Here is a 19,662-nt window from a genome sequence, read left to right as displayed (position 1 = left end):
TAGTATATTGTAGACATTAGAAATATGGCGGAAAATAATAGATTAACAATTGTTATTCGCTTTTAAAGAGTGAGTCTTCTTAATTTATTATTAAAATGTTATGACAATTGTACGATATGTCAAGTTAGTGTATTGTTATGAAGTATCTGGTTGATCAAGATTCGGAAAAGGCGCTCCACCATAGATGCGATATTTACTATGTTCGTTCACACTCTGTTGAAGATTAAGAGGATAGTCACAAAATGATGTTGACTCTGGCTTAGCAATTGATGATATCGTTCTTAAATATATTTCCATATTTGCTGAAAACATGGCCAGTGTATGAAAAACTCCTGACGAAATTCAGCAGCATCTGGATAGACTTTCAGGAATTGTAACACTTGGAGTTAATACGTAAATACACTAAAAATAAAATAATGATCTTTCTTAAAAATGAAGGGGTATAAAATTGGACATATACTAGTCATCCTATTGATGCTATGAATTATTTTAATTACTATAGTGTTAATTTGGTAGCTCCGAATATTGTTTTGTGTAAATGTAAGGATTACGATCTAAATCCAAAGTTATTATGACAGCTTTTTTTGTAAACTTATTGTTGTATGTTTATCCTAATGACTTCTCTTAACCTGTTTGATCATTTATCCCCCCCCCCCACACACACATACAGAATGGAAAAAAAAATATGCATTTACCGTCATAAAAAAATGCAAAAAAACAACAACACGAAAGCATAATCTAAATTTAGTGCGCACAACAGCATCACGAAATTTGCATATCACGTGACTTTCTGAACGTTGCTTTACATACTTCTGATTTTGATTTTTAACTAAGAAGTTTTGGGTTTAAATAGTGTTCCCGGTAATCTGCATCTGTGAATACTTGTCATTATTTTCTTCTATTATATCGAAATTGCAGAAAAAAATACAGTTATAGTATAAAACACTATTTTGGTTTTAGTGGGGTGCGATCCGACGGCGGTGATGCCGAGAAAGAATAGACAAAATAACACCTGAACCACTAGACCACAAGTACTTTCATAAATTTACTTGACATTTTGATATCTTGCCCATACATTAATAACATCCCTTGTATTTGTCAATCAACCAGTCACGCAACAACAAAGCAATTGATGCTAAATTGAAAACTGTAGTCTTCAAAATGATATTTGAGCAAATATCAACAATTGCTGAAGGGTTCCAGCTTTCAGTATTTTTTTTGCTTTTCCTTTAATAAAGTATCGTGTGAACCTCGGGGATTTATCAGGCATTATATGATTCTATCATAGATATATACTCACTTTTTTCTCAAATTATTTAATAGCAAGTGGAACCGAGACTTAAATTGTCAATAGTGATAAAATCATTATATGCACTATATACTTGCAGGCATTATCCGACTGTGTTAATGGGGAAAATGGTAAAGACAGTTCAATATCCCAATAGTTCAAAACGACATGTGATTATGACAGAGATATAACCGTAAAGCTTACGGTTATTCTGTGTAGATGTTTTTTCGACTTTCAGTTCATCCTTTACTAATTTAAACGGGTATATAACCGTTATTGCATTCAACGTGAAGAAAAGCACTGTTTATGTTGTAATTCAAGAGATATCGCAGACAAATTTCCATTATTCCGTATTTGTCCATGTCTTCATCTTATTCCAAGAAAACACTGTTAAACGATGTGTTATTTTTTCGACTCATAAACGTATTCGTTTTGTATTAAGACATTTCCGGGAAAACGTAAATGCTTTTTGATTGGAAATCTGATAAGATCTTCTTTCGTAAAAAAAATACTCCTTATTACAGCTTCACATGTTGCAACGGATATATGAATCATGCTTGCTAAAAATTGAACCTCAAAACGACGTTTTCATCGTGGCCGGCCCTTAGGGCGAACAATGTTAAAAGTGAAAGTTTAACGATGTTTCTGATCACCCTTGCCTTATTTGATCATATTACTTATATCATGTACTATTTCGTATTACCTGTTCATTTACCAATTTTTGTTTATATATGTGGTTATACGAAGACGATATGTAGCTTGTATAAGTCTTAAAGATGCACTCTTACTCCCAAAGCAGATTTTCCGCATTTAATAATATTGTTTTAATATTTGAAAAAGGATTTATAAATGTAAAAAACAATGGTTCTTATGAAGGGTAACGAGTTAAATTTGGAAGACATGCGCATAAAACACGTTATTCATATCTTATGAGACTATAGTAGACCACAGTTTGAATGTTAGCATTCACCAATCATTTACTATTTTTGCGCTTTCTGCTATTAAATGCACGGTTACACTCTTGTTATCAGTAATTAATCTTTTTTCATAAATGCATTATTTAGTAAATAGTTAAAGGTTTATCAGTCAAAATTTGATGTTTGTTATACATGCGTTTATATTGATTTTGAATAAGAGTGTCACTTTAATGAACTGTCTGGTCAGCTATGTTCTGTTACTCATGCACACGTGTCTGTATAATGAATGTACCACAGCCCATAATTCATATTTTGCATTACCTGTTAATTCACCAGGTTTGTTTTTATATATGTGATTATACAAAAACGATGTAGCAAGTCTTAATATACTCAATTTTCTGCTCTGAATGAAACTGTTACTTGACCAACATGCACACGTGTGTATATTTAGTTGTGCTTGAGTGTGTGAGCTTTGTTGAGAGTTTTTTCAACTACGACGTATTTATTTAAGAAAGCAAAGAAACTAAAACTCTTATGGCGTTTTTTTTCTCCATCTGTATTTTTGTTGTAACAGTTTCAAATAAAATGAAAAGCAGTTTTATCGTTTGTATTTCGAAAACCGAAACTGTTTTTTTTAAACTATCGAAACCCCTTCGGAGGCGGTTACGTTAGTTCGTTCCATCCGAAAACTAGCTCACTTTAAAAAAAAACATAGCGGACTGTGATCCAACACCAGGGGCGTAGCCAGAGTTGCGCACGTACGCATGTGCGTAACATCAATTTGAAAAAAAAATAAATAAATAAATATGGCATCAAAGTCGAGGGCTAAGCTATAAATTGATGTCAGAATAAAGAGAAGATGAGCTATAGTAAACATTATTTTTATTGGTGCTAGGTACCTTACTGAGCCTTAATAAATCATTTGGTAACTACAAAGTCGGCGACCTAGAACCTATAAATCCATCTAAATACACAACAGTGCTCATCATGTTAGTTCCATTTCCATTTTTTTTACCTTGGAAAAAGCCCCCAAAGGCCTCCATCCCCGCGAACCCCCATACGGCTACAGGGATGTTCCCCCTCCCACTACCCCCTCCTTTCGTGCGTTACATTTAGTGAAGCCTGCCTACGCCCCTGAACACGTCACTGTGTTCAAACACCATTAAATTAAAGCAAACACACGGCCATCTGCGGTATCATTGTTTTTTTGTTGTTGTTTTTAGAAATAATGGCTACTGAATGCATAAGCTCCATCAGGTTGTTGAATCTGTACACAAAACCATGCATTTGTTACTCAAAGTAAAACTTTCGAAAAAGCTTTCCAAAGCCCCGAAGCCATTGAAACCGAAAATGAAATTGGTTTGGTATCAACAAAAACTCCCATATTTATAATATTGTATTAAATGGAACTAAAGCCATGATGTTTTTATATATATCGTATTGAATTGTTATATAAAAGGCTGTTAGCTTGTGTGTCATCCTTATTAAATTAGTCCTAAACTTATTTATTTTTAACGATTGTGAAACAAGTTATTATAATACACCAGTCAACTGAAACCACGCCCCCCACCCCTCAAGGTCCGGGGGTTGTACCGGGGATAGCTGGGGAAATGGGCCGTGTTTTTACCTTCCGGGTGGCCCTGCAGTGCCGGGTGAATACGGTGGTCTTGTCTTCCAGCAAAAAAAAAACCCGGATAATGGGCCTTACCTAGAATCCCTGGGGTGCGGGGGCATTTGGCGGGTATTTTAAAAGCAGTTCGTCTCCGCAGGGCGGGGATTTTACCCGGGGCTTGGCTGGACTAAAAGTCAAAGTCCCCGCTATTCCCCGGACCTGGGAGGGGGGGGGGGGGCATGGTTACAATTGACTGGTGCATAATCACTCTCGTTGGCGAGGGTGTGGTCTTGTGTTGCAGGGGAAACCTTAGAAACCGGAAGAAACTAATCTGTCCGGTTTGGTGACCACGAACCAAACTCACATGCGTCTAGGTCGTTTATCGAACAGGTAAGAAGCGAGCGCGCCTTGGTAGTATATCAAATGCTTTGTATTCAAGGCACTGAACATGGATATTTTGTATTACAGACTAGAGTAATGGGAAATAACTCCAGTACGAAATTGAAGCGAATCAAGATGAGTTGTTTACCTCGATTGACCTCTACTTTCGGTTTAATATTTACCTGAGCTGTGTGACATATCAGGATACGGCTTATAATAATAGGTAGGTTAATGGGGCAATTGATTATTAAGTTGTTTTTTTTTATTTTCTAAAACAATAACTTTAGTCTAGAGGAATTTGTAAAAAGCTTTTAACGCAGCAAACATTAATGCTAATCGTTCGAAACATAATTACTGTATAAATTATTCCATAATTACCAAACAAATGATTGTATTGTGTTTTTTAAGTACCTGTATTGCTAATCGCTTCATTTCTTGGCGAAATTAAGAGCGTATGTAGATCTGCCTATCCATTATAAGATGTTTTTATTACATCTCATGGAAGTGTTTATTATTTTTGGAGTTAAACGGGAATGTTATATGAAATTTCATGGATGACCTGTACAGTACAGTATACATTTTTTAGGCTGACTTGGGATGTTTTTATCTATAATGTTGTGTCGATTTAGTTTCGTTCCAAATATTAGACGCGACAATACTTCCAATCCGATTCCGATAAACCTTAAGATTTTATTTGTGTACATTATCACACATGTGAGACACAGTCAAGTCAAGTCAAGTCAAAGTCAAAATTTTATTAGCATTATTCAAATTGAACATTGCCAAAAACATATATACAAGATGGCATTTAATGATATCAGTATAACATCAAAAGAGAAAAGTATGTTTTATAATATCATGGTATAATAGAATTTATACAATTAAGCATTTCTTCTATCTGTAGCAAACGATATATATGTTGCTATGTTATTTAACAGCTTAACATTGTCAGTACTTAACAAAGTATTAAATTTGGTCATAGTCGCTAGACCTGTTGGTGCATTCCTAAAATAGTAATGACATGTGACCTAAAATATACATTCTTTTCTTATTCAGATTTAGACAAGATTTCAACCATGAAATAACTACAAATTTTAGCATTTGAGAAAGTAAGTGCTAATAAGATTTTCTGACAGTCGCAGAACACGAACTTGTTGTAATAACGTTAATAGAAACTTAGAAGGAATTAATTCCCTTCTTGCGACCAGGTTAAATTTCGGTTTTGCTTTCCGGATCCAAGGCGGAGATCCTAATATTGTTTAGAATACAACCTACATTTTCAGCTAACAAAATTGCACATAGGCAACCATTAAGTACTAGGCTTAATCATTAAGAATTCCAACTTTCATTCCGCCCATTCTTAATAATTAAAATATTACTTCATGTCATTTTACTATTCCTTAAGATATGGAATTTTAACACACTTATTAATATTATATAAATCTATGACGATACGTGATATATAGCATTGGGCATAGTCTGTTCAAATTGCGGATTTGAAGCTAGATGGGGCGTAACTTTGAGCGTAAGCTTTTGACTTGCGACATGAATTCCCTTAGAACCGATATTTATTTCGCTTACAATTGTTGGCAGGGGGTTTGGCGTACATTCCAATTTTCGTTAACAATTTCGAGTTAGAAATTGTGCATTTTGGGCGTGTTTTATTACTTATTTTCTTCTATATTGAAATAAAACGTTAACTTGGACAATTGTAAGGGCGGGGAAGGGGGCACCATGTCCGTCCCCCGCTCCTCGCCCACTAGTAACTAGTCTATTTGTATCATGTTTAAACGGTAATTTATGTCAGAAAATTGTAAATAAGGGACACTAGTATTTGAAAGTATAATGTGTATATATAGTATGTTAAACTCTTCAAATGGAGGAATAATATATATATATATATATATATATATATATATATATATATATATATATATATATATATATATATATATATATATAATATATATATATATATATATATATATATAACTGAAGATGTGTGGTCTTTCTGTTGTGTAGGGAAATAAATTAAACACAATTCTATAGAGAAAATTGTTATCACATTAGATTCGCTCCAAACTTAATCTTCGTCTTTGTTCACGTTAGTTCATTGTTCACTGGAAACAATTCCACTGATGAGATGTCAGCAGCTGTTGACGATGATGACGTCTGTAGCCTTGTTGTGGACAGCGGGAGTGACGTCACTCGAGCGGGTTTTTCCGGCGATGACGCACCTAAAGCAGTTTTCCCGACAATAATTGGATCGCCAAAATTAGATGTAATGTGTTTAATTTAAATTGATAACATTATTGCTTTCATGCTATTTACGATACGATAATACTTGTTTGTGAGACGATTAACAAAACATTGGGACTTACTGATGTTGATGCAATAGTCTTTACCTATCCAATTTCTGTGCTTCACTTTTCGACTTTTCGATCGTAAAAAAAATCAGATAAAAAATAACGAAAATCAAAATTCACCTACCGATCATCAGACATATTTTCTTCACGAAAATAATGACGTTTACACATAAATAACTACGTTTTGACAAGAGGTTTTCCAGAGCCTCGCTTACATTCCTGCAAAATGACGTACATGTCAAGGCCGGTCGTTATTTTCAAGAGACAAATAAGACATCTCAGTTATACTCTCAGAGTGAAAAAACTATTTTCATAAGCACATGAGGTATTTATCTTCCTATTTCAAACATAAAATAATAATATATTACATTTAAAGTGTTAATTATACCCGAAAAAAATTCATTGTTTACAATGGTGACACATAGGGGGCGCCTCGCTCTAAACCTGTGCTGACGTCGTTAGCTTCAGAAAGTCAGAGAAGTTCAAACGGTCCCCAAAATCATTTCAATTACACATGCAATGTTGAAACGCGAAAAGCGTAAAAATAATTGCCATTGCAGCTTTATGTTTACGACGTTTAAAAGTCCTTGAAGGTTATATATCATATGCATTAGTTGTATAATATTTAATTTTATTAACATTTACAACATTTCTATTCAAAAACAAATACAAAAGCGTTTGGGGACTTTAGTCTGATTTTGCCGAAATTGTTAGGGCTTTTGTCTGGGGGAGTATTGTCTGACTTTGTTGAAATAATTGGCGCTATTTGTCCGCGGATTGGGGTTGGGGTTGGGGGGGGGGGATTTGGTCCTACAAGTATTATAGTTTTACATGCAACACTTGACATCATTGCCTAACATAAATATTGGGATGTACTATAAGGGTCATCATGTGGTCCATATGCCCACAATCTTTTGCATAGCACAACATAGCAATTGTTAAGCTTTAAAAGAAACATCATACATAGTAACAAATAGTGATGTTCCGATGATCGATTATAATCGAAAATCGATTGGTTGGGCCTGAAATCGGCGACAATCGATAGTATTTAGTTATAATCGATTATTGAAAAAAATAAATAAATAGTAAGTGTTCAGATGTTATCAATAACAAAATGGCTGATGAAAGCCACAATGAGCAAGAAAATGAACTATTTTTTATACAACAACACTTATTAACTTCAATCATAGACATAAAGGTATATGCATATAATAATTAAGAGTTTAATACTGTACATGAATAAAACTACAACTCAGGTACTATCTAGTATTTTAAAAACCGATTATACTATCGATAATCGGTTACTTGAGTGGAACCGATCATCGATAGTAAAATTGCAACCGATTCCCAACACTAGTCACTATGCATGAAGGGAACCATGCAAAAAATATCCCATATCTTTACTTTTAACAGACAGACAGACAGACAGACAGTAAATTGACTTGCGCATAGTACATCGTCATAACACATACATTTTATAATACAATTTGTCAATGTGTATGAGCAATGATAAACAATAATAAATACACATTACAACATACAAATATGTAGAAAAAAAACACACACAAAAAAATAAATATATAATAAATTCAACGTGAAAACTGAAAATATATCATTTGTGACTTATCCAGAAATCTGTAACCTCCAGTGTACCTTTCTGCCCTTAAATTTCGTTGATTAACCTCTTTTTCATAAATTGTAGGCCGTTATACCACTAATTAGAGTAAAACATGATGCAAAGGACAAGTTGGTAATATTAAGCTAATTATGTTTTTCTTCTGTACATTCTTATTTGCTGTCATTGCATTGGTATAATAATATAAATATACGTACTGATAGTAATATGTTCATATATCATAGCCATTATATTGTTGTAGGTGGCCATGAGCAGCCCACAAGATCGTAGCCACTACATGGGCGAGTCCGCCATGGCACACTGCGGAATTTTCTCCTTGCGAAGGCCCATTCAGCGAGGCGTCGTCACCGATTGGGACGATATGGAGAGAATCTGGAACCACACTTTCTACGATCAGCTGCGAGTAGACCCTGCAGAACACAATGTTCTCCTTACAGAACGGCCTCTTAATCCACGGTCGAACAGGGAAAAGATGCTTGAGGTACACGTACACATTATATTATTTGTTCGGCTATTTACGTTGTTGTTCGGCTATTTACGGCTATTGACGTTGTTGTTCGGCTATTTACGGCCATTGACGTTGTTGTTCGGCTATTTACGGCCATTGACGTTGTTGTTCGGCTATTTACGGCCATTGACGTTGTTGTTCGGCTATTTACGGCCATTGACGTTGTTGTTCTGCTATTTACGGCTATTGACGTTGTTGTTCGGCTATTTACGGCCATTGACGTTGTTGTTCGGCTATTTACGGCCATTGACGTTGTTGTTCGGCTATTTAAGTCCATTGACGTTGTTGTTCGGCTATTTACGGCTATTGACGATGTTGTTCGGCTATTTACGGCCATTGACGTTGTTGTTCGGCTATTTACGGCCATTGACGTTGTTGTTCGGCTATTTACGGCTATTGACGTTGTTGTTCGACCATTTATGTTTACGTTGTTGATCGGCGATTTACACTGGTGATATATTATGATCATACTTAGCTCAAGGTCCTGACCACTCTATTTGCCATCTTGAACAGTGCTAGATATTTTGAGCATACCCAGCTCAAGGTCCTGACCACTCTATATGCCATCTTGAAGTGCTAAATATTCTGAGCATACCCAGCTCAAGGTCCTGACCACTCTATTTGCAATGTCGAACATTGCTAGATATTCTGAGCATACCCAGCTCAAAGTCCTGACCACTCTATTTGCCATCTTGAACAGTGCTAGATATTCTAGGCACACTCAGCTCAAGGTCCTGACCACTCTATTTGATATCTCGAACATTGCTAGATATTATGAGCATACCCAGCTCAAGGTCCTGACCACTCTATTTGCCATCTTGAACAATGCTAGATATTCTGAGCATACCCAGTTTAAGGTCCTGAGCACTCTACTTGCCATCTTGAACAGTGCTAGATATTCTGAGCATACCCAGTTTAAGGTCCAGACCACTCTATTTGCCATCTTGAACTGTGCTAGATATTCTGAGCATACCCAGCTCAAGGTCCTGACCACTCTATTTGCCATCTTGAACAGTGCTAGATATTCTGAGCATACCCAGCTTAAAGTCCTTAGCACTCTATTTGCCATCTTGAACAGTGTTAGATATTCTGAGCATACCCAGCTTAAGGTCCTGAGCACTCTATTTGCCATCTTGAACAGTGCTAGATATTCTGAGCATACCCAGCTCAAGGTCCTGACCACTCTATTTGCCATCTTGAACATTGCTAGATATTCTGAGCATACCCAGCTTATGGTCCTGAGCACTCTATTTGCCATCTCGAACAGTGCTAGGTATTCTGAGCATACCCAGCTCAAGGTCCTGAGCACTCTATCTTCTATCTCGAACATTGCTATATAAAGTATATATTCCGATAATATACCCAGGTCAAGGTCTATAGCACTTTATCTACTATCCCGAACATTGTTAGATAAATTTGTTTTACCTCGTTACCATCTCAGCTCTCAGAACTACGAAGATCGGAGTCTGTCATGACGACTCTATCTACTATTATAAACTTTGCTAGATTTTTTACCTCGGGACTTTCACATATCTCAGAGGCACAATGCTCGGCAGGTGTACGTATTGACCACAAGCTTTGTTACCTCGGGACATATCTCAGAGGCACAATGCTCGGCAGGTGTACGTATAGACCACAAGCTTTGTTACCTCGGGACATATCTCAGAGGCACAATGCTCGGCAGGTGTACTTATAGACCACAAGCTTTGTTACCTCGGGACATATCTCAGAGGCACAATGCTCGGCAGGTGTACGTATAGACCACAAGATTTGTTACCTCGGGACATATCTCAGAGGCACAATGCTCGGCAGGTGTACGTATAGACCACAAGCTTTGTTACCTCGGGACATATCTCAGAGGCACAATGCTCGGCAGGTGTACGTATAGACCACAAGCTTTGTTACCTCGGGACATATCTCAGAGGCACAATGCTCGGCAGGTGTACGTATAGACCACAAGATTTGTTACCTCGGGACATATCTCAGAGGCACAATGTTCGGCAGGTGTACGTATAGACCACAAGATTTGTTACCTCGGGACATATCTCAGAGGCACAATGTTCGGCAGGTGTACGTATAGACCACAAGATTTGTTACCTCGGGACATATCTCAGAGGCACAATGCTCGGCAGGTGTACGTATAGACCACAAGCTTTGTTACCTCGGGACATATCTCAGAGGCACAATGCTCGGCAGGTGTACGTATAGACCACAAGCTTTGTTACCTCGGGACATATCTCAGAGGCACAATGCTCGGCAGGTGTACGTATAGACCACAAGATTTGTTACCTCGGGACATATCTCAGAGGCACAATGCTCGGCAGGTGTACGTATAGACCACAAGCTTTGTTACCTCGGGACATATCTCAGAGGCACAATGTTCGGCAGGTGTACGTATAGACCACAAGATTTGTTACCTCGGGACATATCTCAGAGGCACAATGTTCGGCAGGTGTACGTATAGACCACAAGATTTGTTACCTCGGGACATATCTCAGAGGCACAATGTTCGGCAGGTGTACGTATAGACCACAAGATTTGTTACCTCGGGACATATCTCAGAGGCACAATGCTCGGCAGGTGTACGTATAGACCACAAGCTTTGTTACCTCGGGACATATCTCAGAGGCACAATGTTCGGCAGGTGTACGTATAGACCACAAGATTTGTTACCTCGGGACATATCTCAGAGGCACAATGCTCGGCAGGTGTACGTATAGACCACAAGCTTTGTTACCTCGATCATTGCTGGAAAGCGTATGTTCTTGCTAGATTGCTTGATGGTTTATTTGTTACCCCGTGACTTCCAGCTGATGTTCGAGAAGTACCGGGCGCCGGGTGTGTACGTGAGTCCCCAGGCCACACTGTCCCTCTACTCATCCGGGCGACACGGAGCCATCATTGTGGATATAGGCGAGGGCGTCACCCACGTGACTGCACATATGGGTGGTACGAGTTTAATGTTATTCTCATTGCATAATTTAAGCTAATTTGAATCACGCTGGAATTCGAGGCTCCGATAACGGTCCCATGTATGACTCGGGGCTCAAGATTTTTTGAAGCGTGTGTGGCCTGTATGTGGTGGCATTACATTGTTCTCGTTCGGTGTATTTTGTGCCCTTGTCCTGTGCCACTGTGGAGGTGTAGCACCGTTCTCCTCTTAGGGCTGCACTCTCACAGATTGAACATTTTGACAACTTTTTTATTTATTTGTCTTGGAAATAGCTAATTTTGCGAAAATGTCTCAAAACCTGCTTATAATAGATTAGATTGCAGACATGAATACCAAAATCAGATGATTACGAAAAAAAGTAAAATCTGTCAATCTGTGAGAATACAGTATTAAGTACCGCAAACTCCTTCGATTTCTACCCGAAACCTGCGTAACAAATAAATTTAACATGTTCAACGCAACCTTTTTGTTTAAGAGTGTATGCATGAGTTATCGTTCATATTTTGAATTTGATGGAAGATTTCACAAGCGAGAGAAGCGAGTGTCGTGATAACATTCAATATATGAACAAAAAAAATGACCCTGGACCTTTTTGTCACGTACGAAATTGAGTTTGATCATGTAGTACACCACACACTACCCGACTGAGTTTGATCATGTAGGACACCACACACTACGCAACTGAGTTTGATCATGTAGGACACCACACACTACGCAACTGAGTTTGATCATGTAGGACACCACACACTACGCAACTGAGTTTGATCATGTAGGACACCACATACTACGCAACTGAGTTTGATCATGTAGGACACCACACACTACGCAACTGAGTTTGATCATGTAGGACACCACACACAGGAAAGAAATAACTGGCTTTTCTCCAGGGCATTTAATTTTTGAAACGCAATACACTACAAAAAAAGGGAAAACTGTGAAAAAGATATATCCGCTCTTGTTGCTGAAAATGGTCCCGAAAACAATGGTAAAATATGTTGTGTATTTAACTTCAGCCAATAGCGACACCTCTTGCTGATAAGCCACGCCTCTGTACTACTACATGCTGCATGCTATCACAGTAGTTTAGTTCTCAATGACTGTTCTCAAGTACTAGTAATAAACCATAAAACTGTTATTATTTCTTGTTGTAAACACAACAAAATAAACTTAAGTTCAAACCAATTTACACTCTACCTTCAACAACTTGAACTAGTACGCTCATTTTTGCAGTATACCAGTGGACACAAGCCACAGTGAGGAGTCACTTGGCCGGAAGTGACATCACTGAGTACTTCCGAAAAATGCTCATGGAGAGAGGATACTACTTCCAAACTTCCGGTAAAAATATTTTTCCACTAGTGTTTAATAACTGTTTGAATTTAAGTCGCTCGACCTTACTTTGTATAAAACATTTCAAATAATCACCAATAGCCATTAGAATACAACTTACATTTTCAACAATGAAATTGCAGAAAGGCAATCATAAAGTACTGTGGTTAATCATTAAGAATTTCATCTTCCGCGGGTGTTTTAAGGTCCGCCTACTGCCGCTCATCTGATACACACTCCCTGCGTCAGATTTGGCGTTAACACTATTTTAGCCAATGAGGTAGTATTCTTAGACAGTAAGATGACCTGAAGTAATATTTTAATGATTAAGAAGGGCTTGTTCGCTATGCTCACTCCGCCCATTCTTAATCATAAAAATGTTTCTTTATTTCATCTTACTATTGCAGAACATTGTGGATGTGAGCTTTAGTTTATAAATTGTATGTACAAGTTACAGTTAAGGTGGCATTAATTAAACTTATTTAGTGCAAGGAGCTATTGAATCTGCCTATAGATTATAGTTGAAGCTCAAATAAGTAGATCATGAAAAGAACGTCACGACCCATTAAATGAATCGACTTTGTGACGTAGGCTATAAAACGAAACACAGCAAATAATTTAACACTTTGCATAGATTGGTTGAATAGCAGGCTATAAATTGTTCTGGTATTTGTGGTATCTGACCATATTGTAACATTGTTATTACATACCTTGTCGACTATACGTACAAACGAGTGTACACGCGCGTTAAATTGTTTTCTTAGTGTAATATAGTATGTGTGTTCGTCTGTTACCTTTTCATGTCTCATAAATGGCCTAACTGCAGATTGATGAATGTGATTAAATTATGAGTTTCCGTACTCACCTTTAGCTGAGAGAGATATAGTTCGACAAATGAAGGAAAAGCTGTGCTATGTCGCTGAAGACTATCAAGCGGAAATGTCCACAGCTGCCACCTCTGTCACCGTGGACGCTTCTTACCAGCTGCCTGACGGAAAGTCGGTGACCATTGGCAACGAGAGATTCCGGTGCGCGGAAGTGCTGTTTAACCCTTCTTTAATAGGTATACCAGGGGTGGATTCAGGGTTCGAGGTTGGTGCGGACGTAACTTAGGGGCGTAGCTTTTTGATTTGCGCCGCTCTCTTAGAACCGAAATTTATTTGGTTTCAAGAGTTAGCAGGAAGGATTGGGTACTCCCTCAAGAAATTTTAAATAATTTCAAGTTCGAAATGGTACTTTTTGGGCGTATTTCATTACTATTTTTCTCCTATGTTGAAATAAAAAGTAAACTTCGACGGTTTTTTGGGGATGAGTGATCTGCTAGTGTTAAGGCATATTCAAAAATAAAGAAAACCTTCCAATATGGTATATAATTAGCATTTAATTGCAACGCTTGTTGAGTAGTACTTACATCAGGAATAAATTTACAGATGTGGAGCAGCCTAGCATCAGTGAGCTAGTGTACAATACGATATGGAAGACCGACATCCACTGCCGTGCTGAGCTCTGCTGTAACGTTTTCCTTGCTGGGGGATCTACAATGTTCCCAGGTAGGGGATGTGGGGTAGGGGGCGGGGCGGCTTTAATGTCTACGTTTAGTTCTCTCGACCAAAGTGAGAGTATCAGTTTTGGGCGGTTGTAGAGCGAATGTCACCCTGGTTCTTTAAAGCTGCACTCTCACAGATTTACCATTTTAACAACTTTTTAATTTTTTGTCTTGGAAAGTGCAAATATTTGCGTGAATATCTGCAAGCCAATGATAAAAGATTGCTGACAAAAGATCGGATCGCAGATTTTTATATTTACGTTCGAAAATTAATGTTTTATGGCTTAAACCGTTACAAACGGTTTAAGTAAAAAGCATAAAACATCAGTTTTTGAACTTATAAAAATCTGCGATCTATTTTTTTGTCAGCAGTCTTTTATAACTGGTTTCTATCGATGTTAACATGAAATGGCTCGCTCAAAGGCAAAAAAACAACAAAAAAAGTTGTCAAAATGTTCAATCTGTGAGCTGTGCAGCTTTAACTAGCGCCATGGTACATGTATATTACTGATTCAAGGCACCCACCTTTTATCGTACCACCCGGAAGATTGAACGTATGTTAGTGGTACAGCGGGGTATCGAGTTGACACTTAGGTGTTTTGCTATTAGAAATACAGCACACTCGGCACTATTTTCCACTATTTCCAAGGAATTACACTCTTTTGCCAAAGGATAACAGTGTATTACGGCGTTACTCATGTCAGTGATTTTTTTTGTAATCATTTTCGCGGTGAAAATATACCTTTTCCTTCTCAATTGGGAATTTTTTTCGACTTTGGGAAAAATACAGAATCATGCTAAAAAGCAATTATAATAGCAAATATATATACATGTATATGGGTTTTTTTATGCATACATTATGTAAAAGAGCTAGTATTGTCAAAATTTTATTTATTTTTTAAATATTTAAATGCTTTTTATTCATTCACAGGATCAGTATTCAATTAATTGGGAAAATATCATGAATTTTGGGGGAAAGTTTTCGCTAGGGGAAACAGCCTTTAGAAGGCAGTAAAATTGCACCAAAAAATCACTGCCTGTCAGTGTCAGTGTCACCATGAGCTTCAGCAGCAACTAAAATATCATTTATTAATATAACGTTATAGTGTCAGTGTCACCATGAGCTTCAGCAGCAACTAAAATATCATTTATTAATATAACGTTATAGTGTCAGTGTCACCATGAGCTTCAGCAGCAACTAAAATATCATTTATTAATATAACGTTATAGTGTCAGTGTCACCATGAGCTTCAGCAGCAACTAAAATATCATTTATTAATATAACGTTATTGTGTCAGTGTCACCATGAGCTTCAGCAGCAACTAAAATATCATTTATTAATATAACGTTATTGTGTCAGTGTCACCATGAGCTTCAGCAGCAACTAAAATATCATTTATTAATATAACGTTATTGTGTCAGTGTCACCATGAGCTTCAGCAGCAACTAAAATATCATTTATTAATATAACGTTATTGTGTCAGTGTCACCATGAGCTTCAGCAGCAACTAAAATATCATTTATTAATATAACGTTGTAGTGTCAGTGTCACCATGAGCTTCAGCAGCAACTAAAATATCATTTATTAATATAACGTTATTGTGTCAGTGTCACCATGAGCTTCAGCAGCAACTAAAATATCATTTATTAATATAACGTTATAGTGTCAGTGTCACCATGAGCTTCAGCAGCAACTAAAATATCATTTATTAATATAACGTTATAGTGTCAGTGTCACCATGAGCTTCAGCAGCAACTAAAATATCATTTATTAATATGACGTTATTGTGTCAGTGTCACCATGAGCTTCAGCAGCAACTAAAATATCATTTATTAATATGACGTTATAGTGTCAGTGTCACCATGAGCTTCAGCAGCAACTAAAATATCATTTATTAATATGACGTTATAGTGTCAGTGTCACCATGAGCTTCAGCAGCAACTAAAATATCATTTATTAATATGACGTTATAGTGTCAGTGTCACCATGAGCTTCAGCAGCAACTAAAATATCATTTATTAATATAACGTTATAGTGTCAGTGTCACCATGAGCTTCAGCAGCAACTAAAATATCATTTATAAATATGATGTTATTGTGTCAGTGTCACCATGATCTTCAGCAACAACTAAAATATCATTTATTAATATAACGTTATTGTGTCAGTGTCACCATGAGCTTCAGCAGCAACTAAAATATCATTTATTAATATAACGTTATTGTGTCAGTGTCACCATGAGCTTCAGCAGCAACTAAAATATCATTTATTAATATAACGTTATAGTGTCAGTGTCACCATGAGCTTCAGCAGCAACTAAAATATCATTTATTAATATAACGTTGTAGTGTCAGTGTCACCATGAGCTTCAGCAGCAACTTAAATATCATTTATTAATATAACGTCACCATGAGCTTCAGCAGCAACTAAAATATCATTTATTAATATAACGTTATAGTGTCAGTGTCACCATGAGCTTCAGCAGCAACTAAAATATCATTTATTAATATAACGTTATTGTGTCAGTGTCACCATGAGCTTCAGCAGCAACTAAAATATCATTTATTAATATAACGTTGTAGTGTCAGTGTCACCATGAGCTTCAGCAGCAACTTAAATATCATTTATTAATATAACGTCACCATGAGCTTCAGCAGCAACTAAAATATCATTTATTAATATGACGTTATTGTGTCAGTGTCACCATGAGCTTCAGCAGCAACTAAAATATCATTTATTAATATAACGTTATAGTGTCAGTGTCACCATGAGCTTCAGCAGCAACTTAAATATCATTTATTAATATAACGTTATAGTGTCAGTGTCACCATGAGCTTCAGCAGCAACTTAAATATCATTTATTAATATAACGTTATAGTGTCAGTGTCACCATGAGCTTCAGCAGCAACTAAAATATCATTTATTAATATAACGTTATAGTGTCAGTGTCACCATGAGCTTCAGCAGCAACTAAAATATCATTTATTAAGATGACGTTATTGTGTCAGTGTCACCATGAGCTTCAGCAGCAACTAAAATATCATTTATTAATATGACGTTATTGTGTCAGTGTCACCATGAGCTTCAGCAGCAACTAAAATATCATTTATTAATATAACGTTATAGTGTCAGTGTCACCATGAGCTTCAGCAGCAACTAAAATATCATTTATTAATATAACGTTATTGTGTCAGTGTCACCATGAGCTTCAGCAGCAACTAAAATATCATTTATTAATATAACGTTGTATAACTTATTCCTATGTTTGGGGGTCAATCACGAAGCTGAACCTTTTAATGCGGCAGACAAATGCCCACTTTAGACCGTACTATTTGTTTTGCTCAGCGAAAAAAAAAAGGATTTAACCCGCCCCGTCCACACTCCTTCCCTATTTTGTAGGAAATTTCTACCCGAATTCTGCGTATCAAATTATATTTAGCGAGCCTGCGTGCTGAATAATGCAAATTGTGAGTCTCTGCATACAGCGTACCACCATCCTGAGTCCCGAGTTCCCATTGATATCCCTGCATCCCAGCTTACCAAGCGGCTGGGATGGTCAGTCTCCTGCATTCCTGTCTTCATTAAGTACAGTGAACGTTTAAGTGTTCTGCTATTCCTTAAGTAGCCGTTGAACCCCCTGAATACCGAGAACCAAGCGGCTAGGCTTATCAGCCTCCTCCATTTCTGCTATTCCTTAAGTACCCATTGAACCCCCTGAATACCGAGAACCAAGCGACTAGGCTTATCAGCCTCCTCCATTTCTGCTATTCCTTAAGTACCCATTGAACCCCCTGAATACCGAGAACCAAGCGGCTAGAATTATCAGCCACCTCCATTTCTGCTATATGGATAGCCGTTGAACCCCCTGAATATCGAGAACCAAGCGGCTAGGATTATCAGCCTCCTCCATTTCTGCTATATGGATAGCCGTTGAACCCCCTGAATACCGAGAACCAAGCTGCTAGGCTTATCAGCCTCCTCCATTTATGTTATTCCTTAAGTTCAGTGATTATTTAAGATTGGAATAGTTCCATATAAAATATCTTTGTTTAAATGAATTCGGGTTTCTTTTACTGCTTATAATAGTGCGTTATTACAGGATTTCCAGAGCGACTTCAAAAAGAGTTATCATCTCTCGTACCACCGTCAACTAAAGTGAAAGTGATAGCCGCACCTGAACGAAAGAACAGTGTATGGATTGGCGGTTCAATTCTTACCTCATTATCGACATTTGCACAACAGTGGGTCACCAAGGCTCAATATGACGAAGAAGGACCAACCATTGTTCACCAGAAATGCATTTGATCTGTTGTCTCTAATTTCAACAGATGTCCCATTCGGAACTCCTCGGCCGTTTTCCATCAAAAACAACCTCGGGTGTATGCCGGTACATTAGAAGAAGTAGTTCGTATTTTTGAATGTATGAATGAAATGTAGTGTTTTAACGTGTTTTTTGTATATCTTAGTTTAAATTGATTTTCAGTTAAGTGTATTATTGCATAAACAATTTAGATTTTCTTGAGTAAAGTCATTAGATCTAACTGCTTAATTGAAAATACTACGCGATCTACTTGCAGTGTAGTTAAATGAGAAGATTTCTGACATTGTTAACCGTCAATATACAGCTGAGGTTGTTTTCGATGGGAAATGGCCGAGGAGTTCTTAATGCAGATGTCCATGTTTACGGCTTCTTGCACGACAGTTATCGTTTTATAAAACGCATTCGGATTCCATATTTCTGACCGGATATTCATTTGTAATTAAGAGACGATGTGCCGTGAATAAATAGGGTTTAAAGATACGCATTATCCAGAATTACACGTTACCATAAATAAGTGAAAAAATAAATATTGTATAATATATAATGTATACAATATCATTGTTGATGTTTGTGTTTATATTAAATAAATCAATTGCAGCAGAATATCTTGTTATTTAAAATTTGGTGAAATACTTCCAAGTTGCATTAACATATATGAAAAACGTTTCCCTTTCACTCCTGTTTCACTTTACACCCGTAGATGCAGCGCCTTAGTTCATTTTAGTCTGTACGTTATCGCGTGTGTCATCGTTTTATAAAAAGTTAAACGGTTTAATTACAAAGATTTAGGTTTCAGTAATACGTCAT

At 37.0% G+C, this 19,662-nt stretch overlaps 1 protein-coding gene across 2 annotated transcripts; it reads left to right on the top strand.

The window, feature by feature from the left end:
* The first annotated feature begins 4,374 nt into the window (after window positions 1-4,374).
* On the top strand, window positions 4,375-19,452 carry LOC128220214 (actin-3-like). Of its 2 annotated transcripts, XM_052928501.1 has the most exons (9): window positions 4,375-4,421; window positions 5,255-5,307; window positions 6,308-6,479; window positions 8,442-8,681; window positions 11,519-11,657; window positions 12,892-12,999; window positions 13,862-14,053; window positions 14,421-14,540; window positions 18,634-19,452. In XM_052928501.1, the coding sequence occupies exons 3-9, from the start codon at window positions 6,342-6,344 to the stop codon at window positions 18,837-18,839; spliced, it is 1,143 nt and encodes a 380-aa protein (XP_052784461.1). In that variant the 5' UTR covers window positions 4,375-4,421; window positions 5,255-5,307; window positions 6,308-6,341; the 3' UTR covers window positions 18,840-19,452. The 2 variants fall into 2 exon arrangements, with proteins under 2 accessions (XP_052784461.1, XP_052784462.1); XM_052928502.1 differs by lacking the exon at window positions 5,255-5,307 and having other exon boundaries at window positions 4,387-4,421.
* The last annotated feature ends 210 nt before the right edge of the window (window positions 19,453-19,662 follow it).

Source organism: Mya arenaria, chromosome 15, assembly GCF_026914265.1.
Source record: "Mya arenaria isolate MELC-2E11 chromosome 15, ASM2691426v1".
In the NCBI taxonomy this organism is placed as follows: Eukaryota; Metazoa; Mollusca; class Bivalvia; order Myida; family Myidae; genus Mya; species Mya arenaria.
This window is presented reverse-complemented; position numbering and strand designations above follow the sequence as displayed.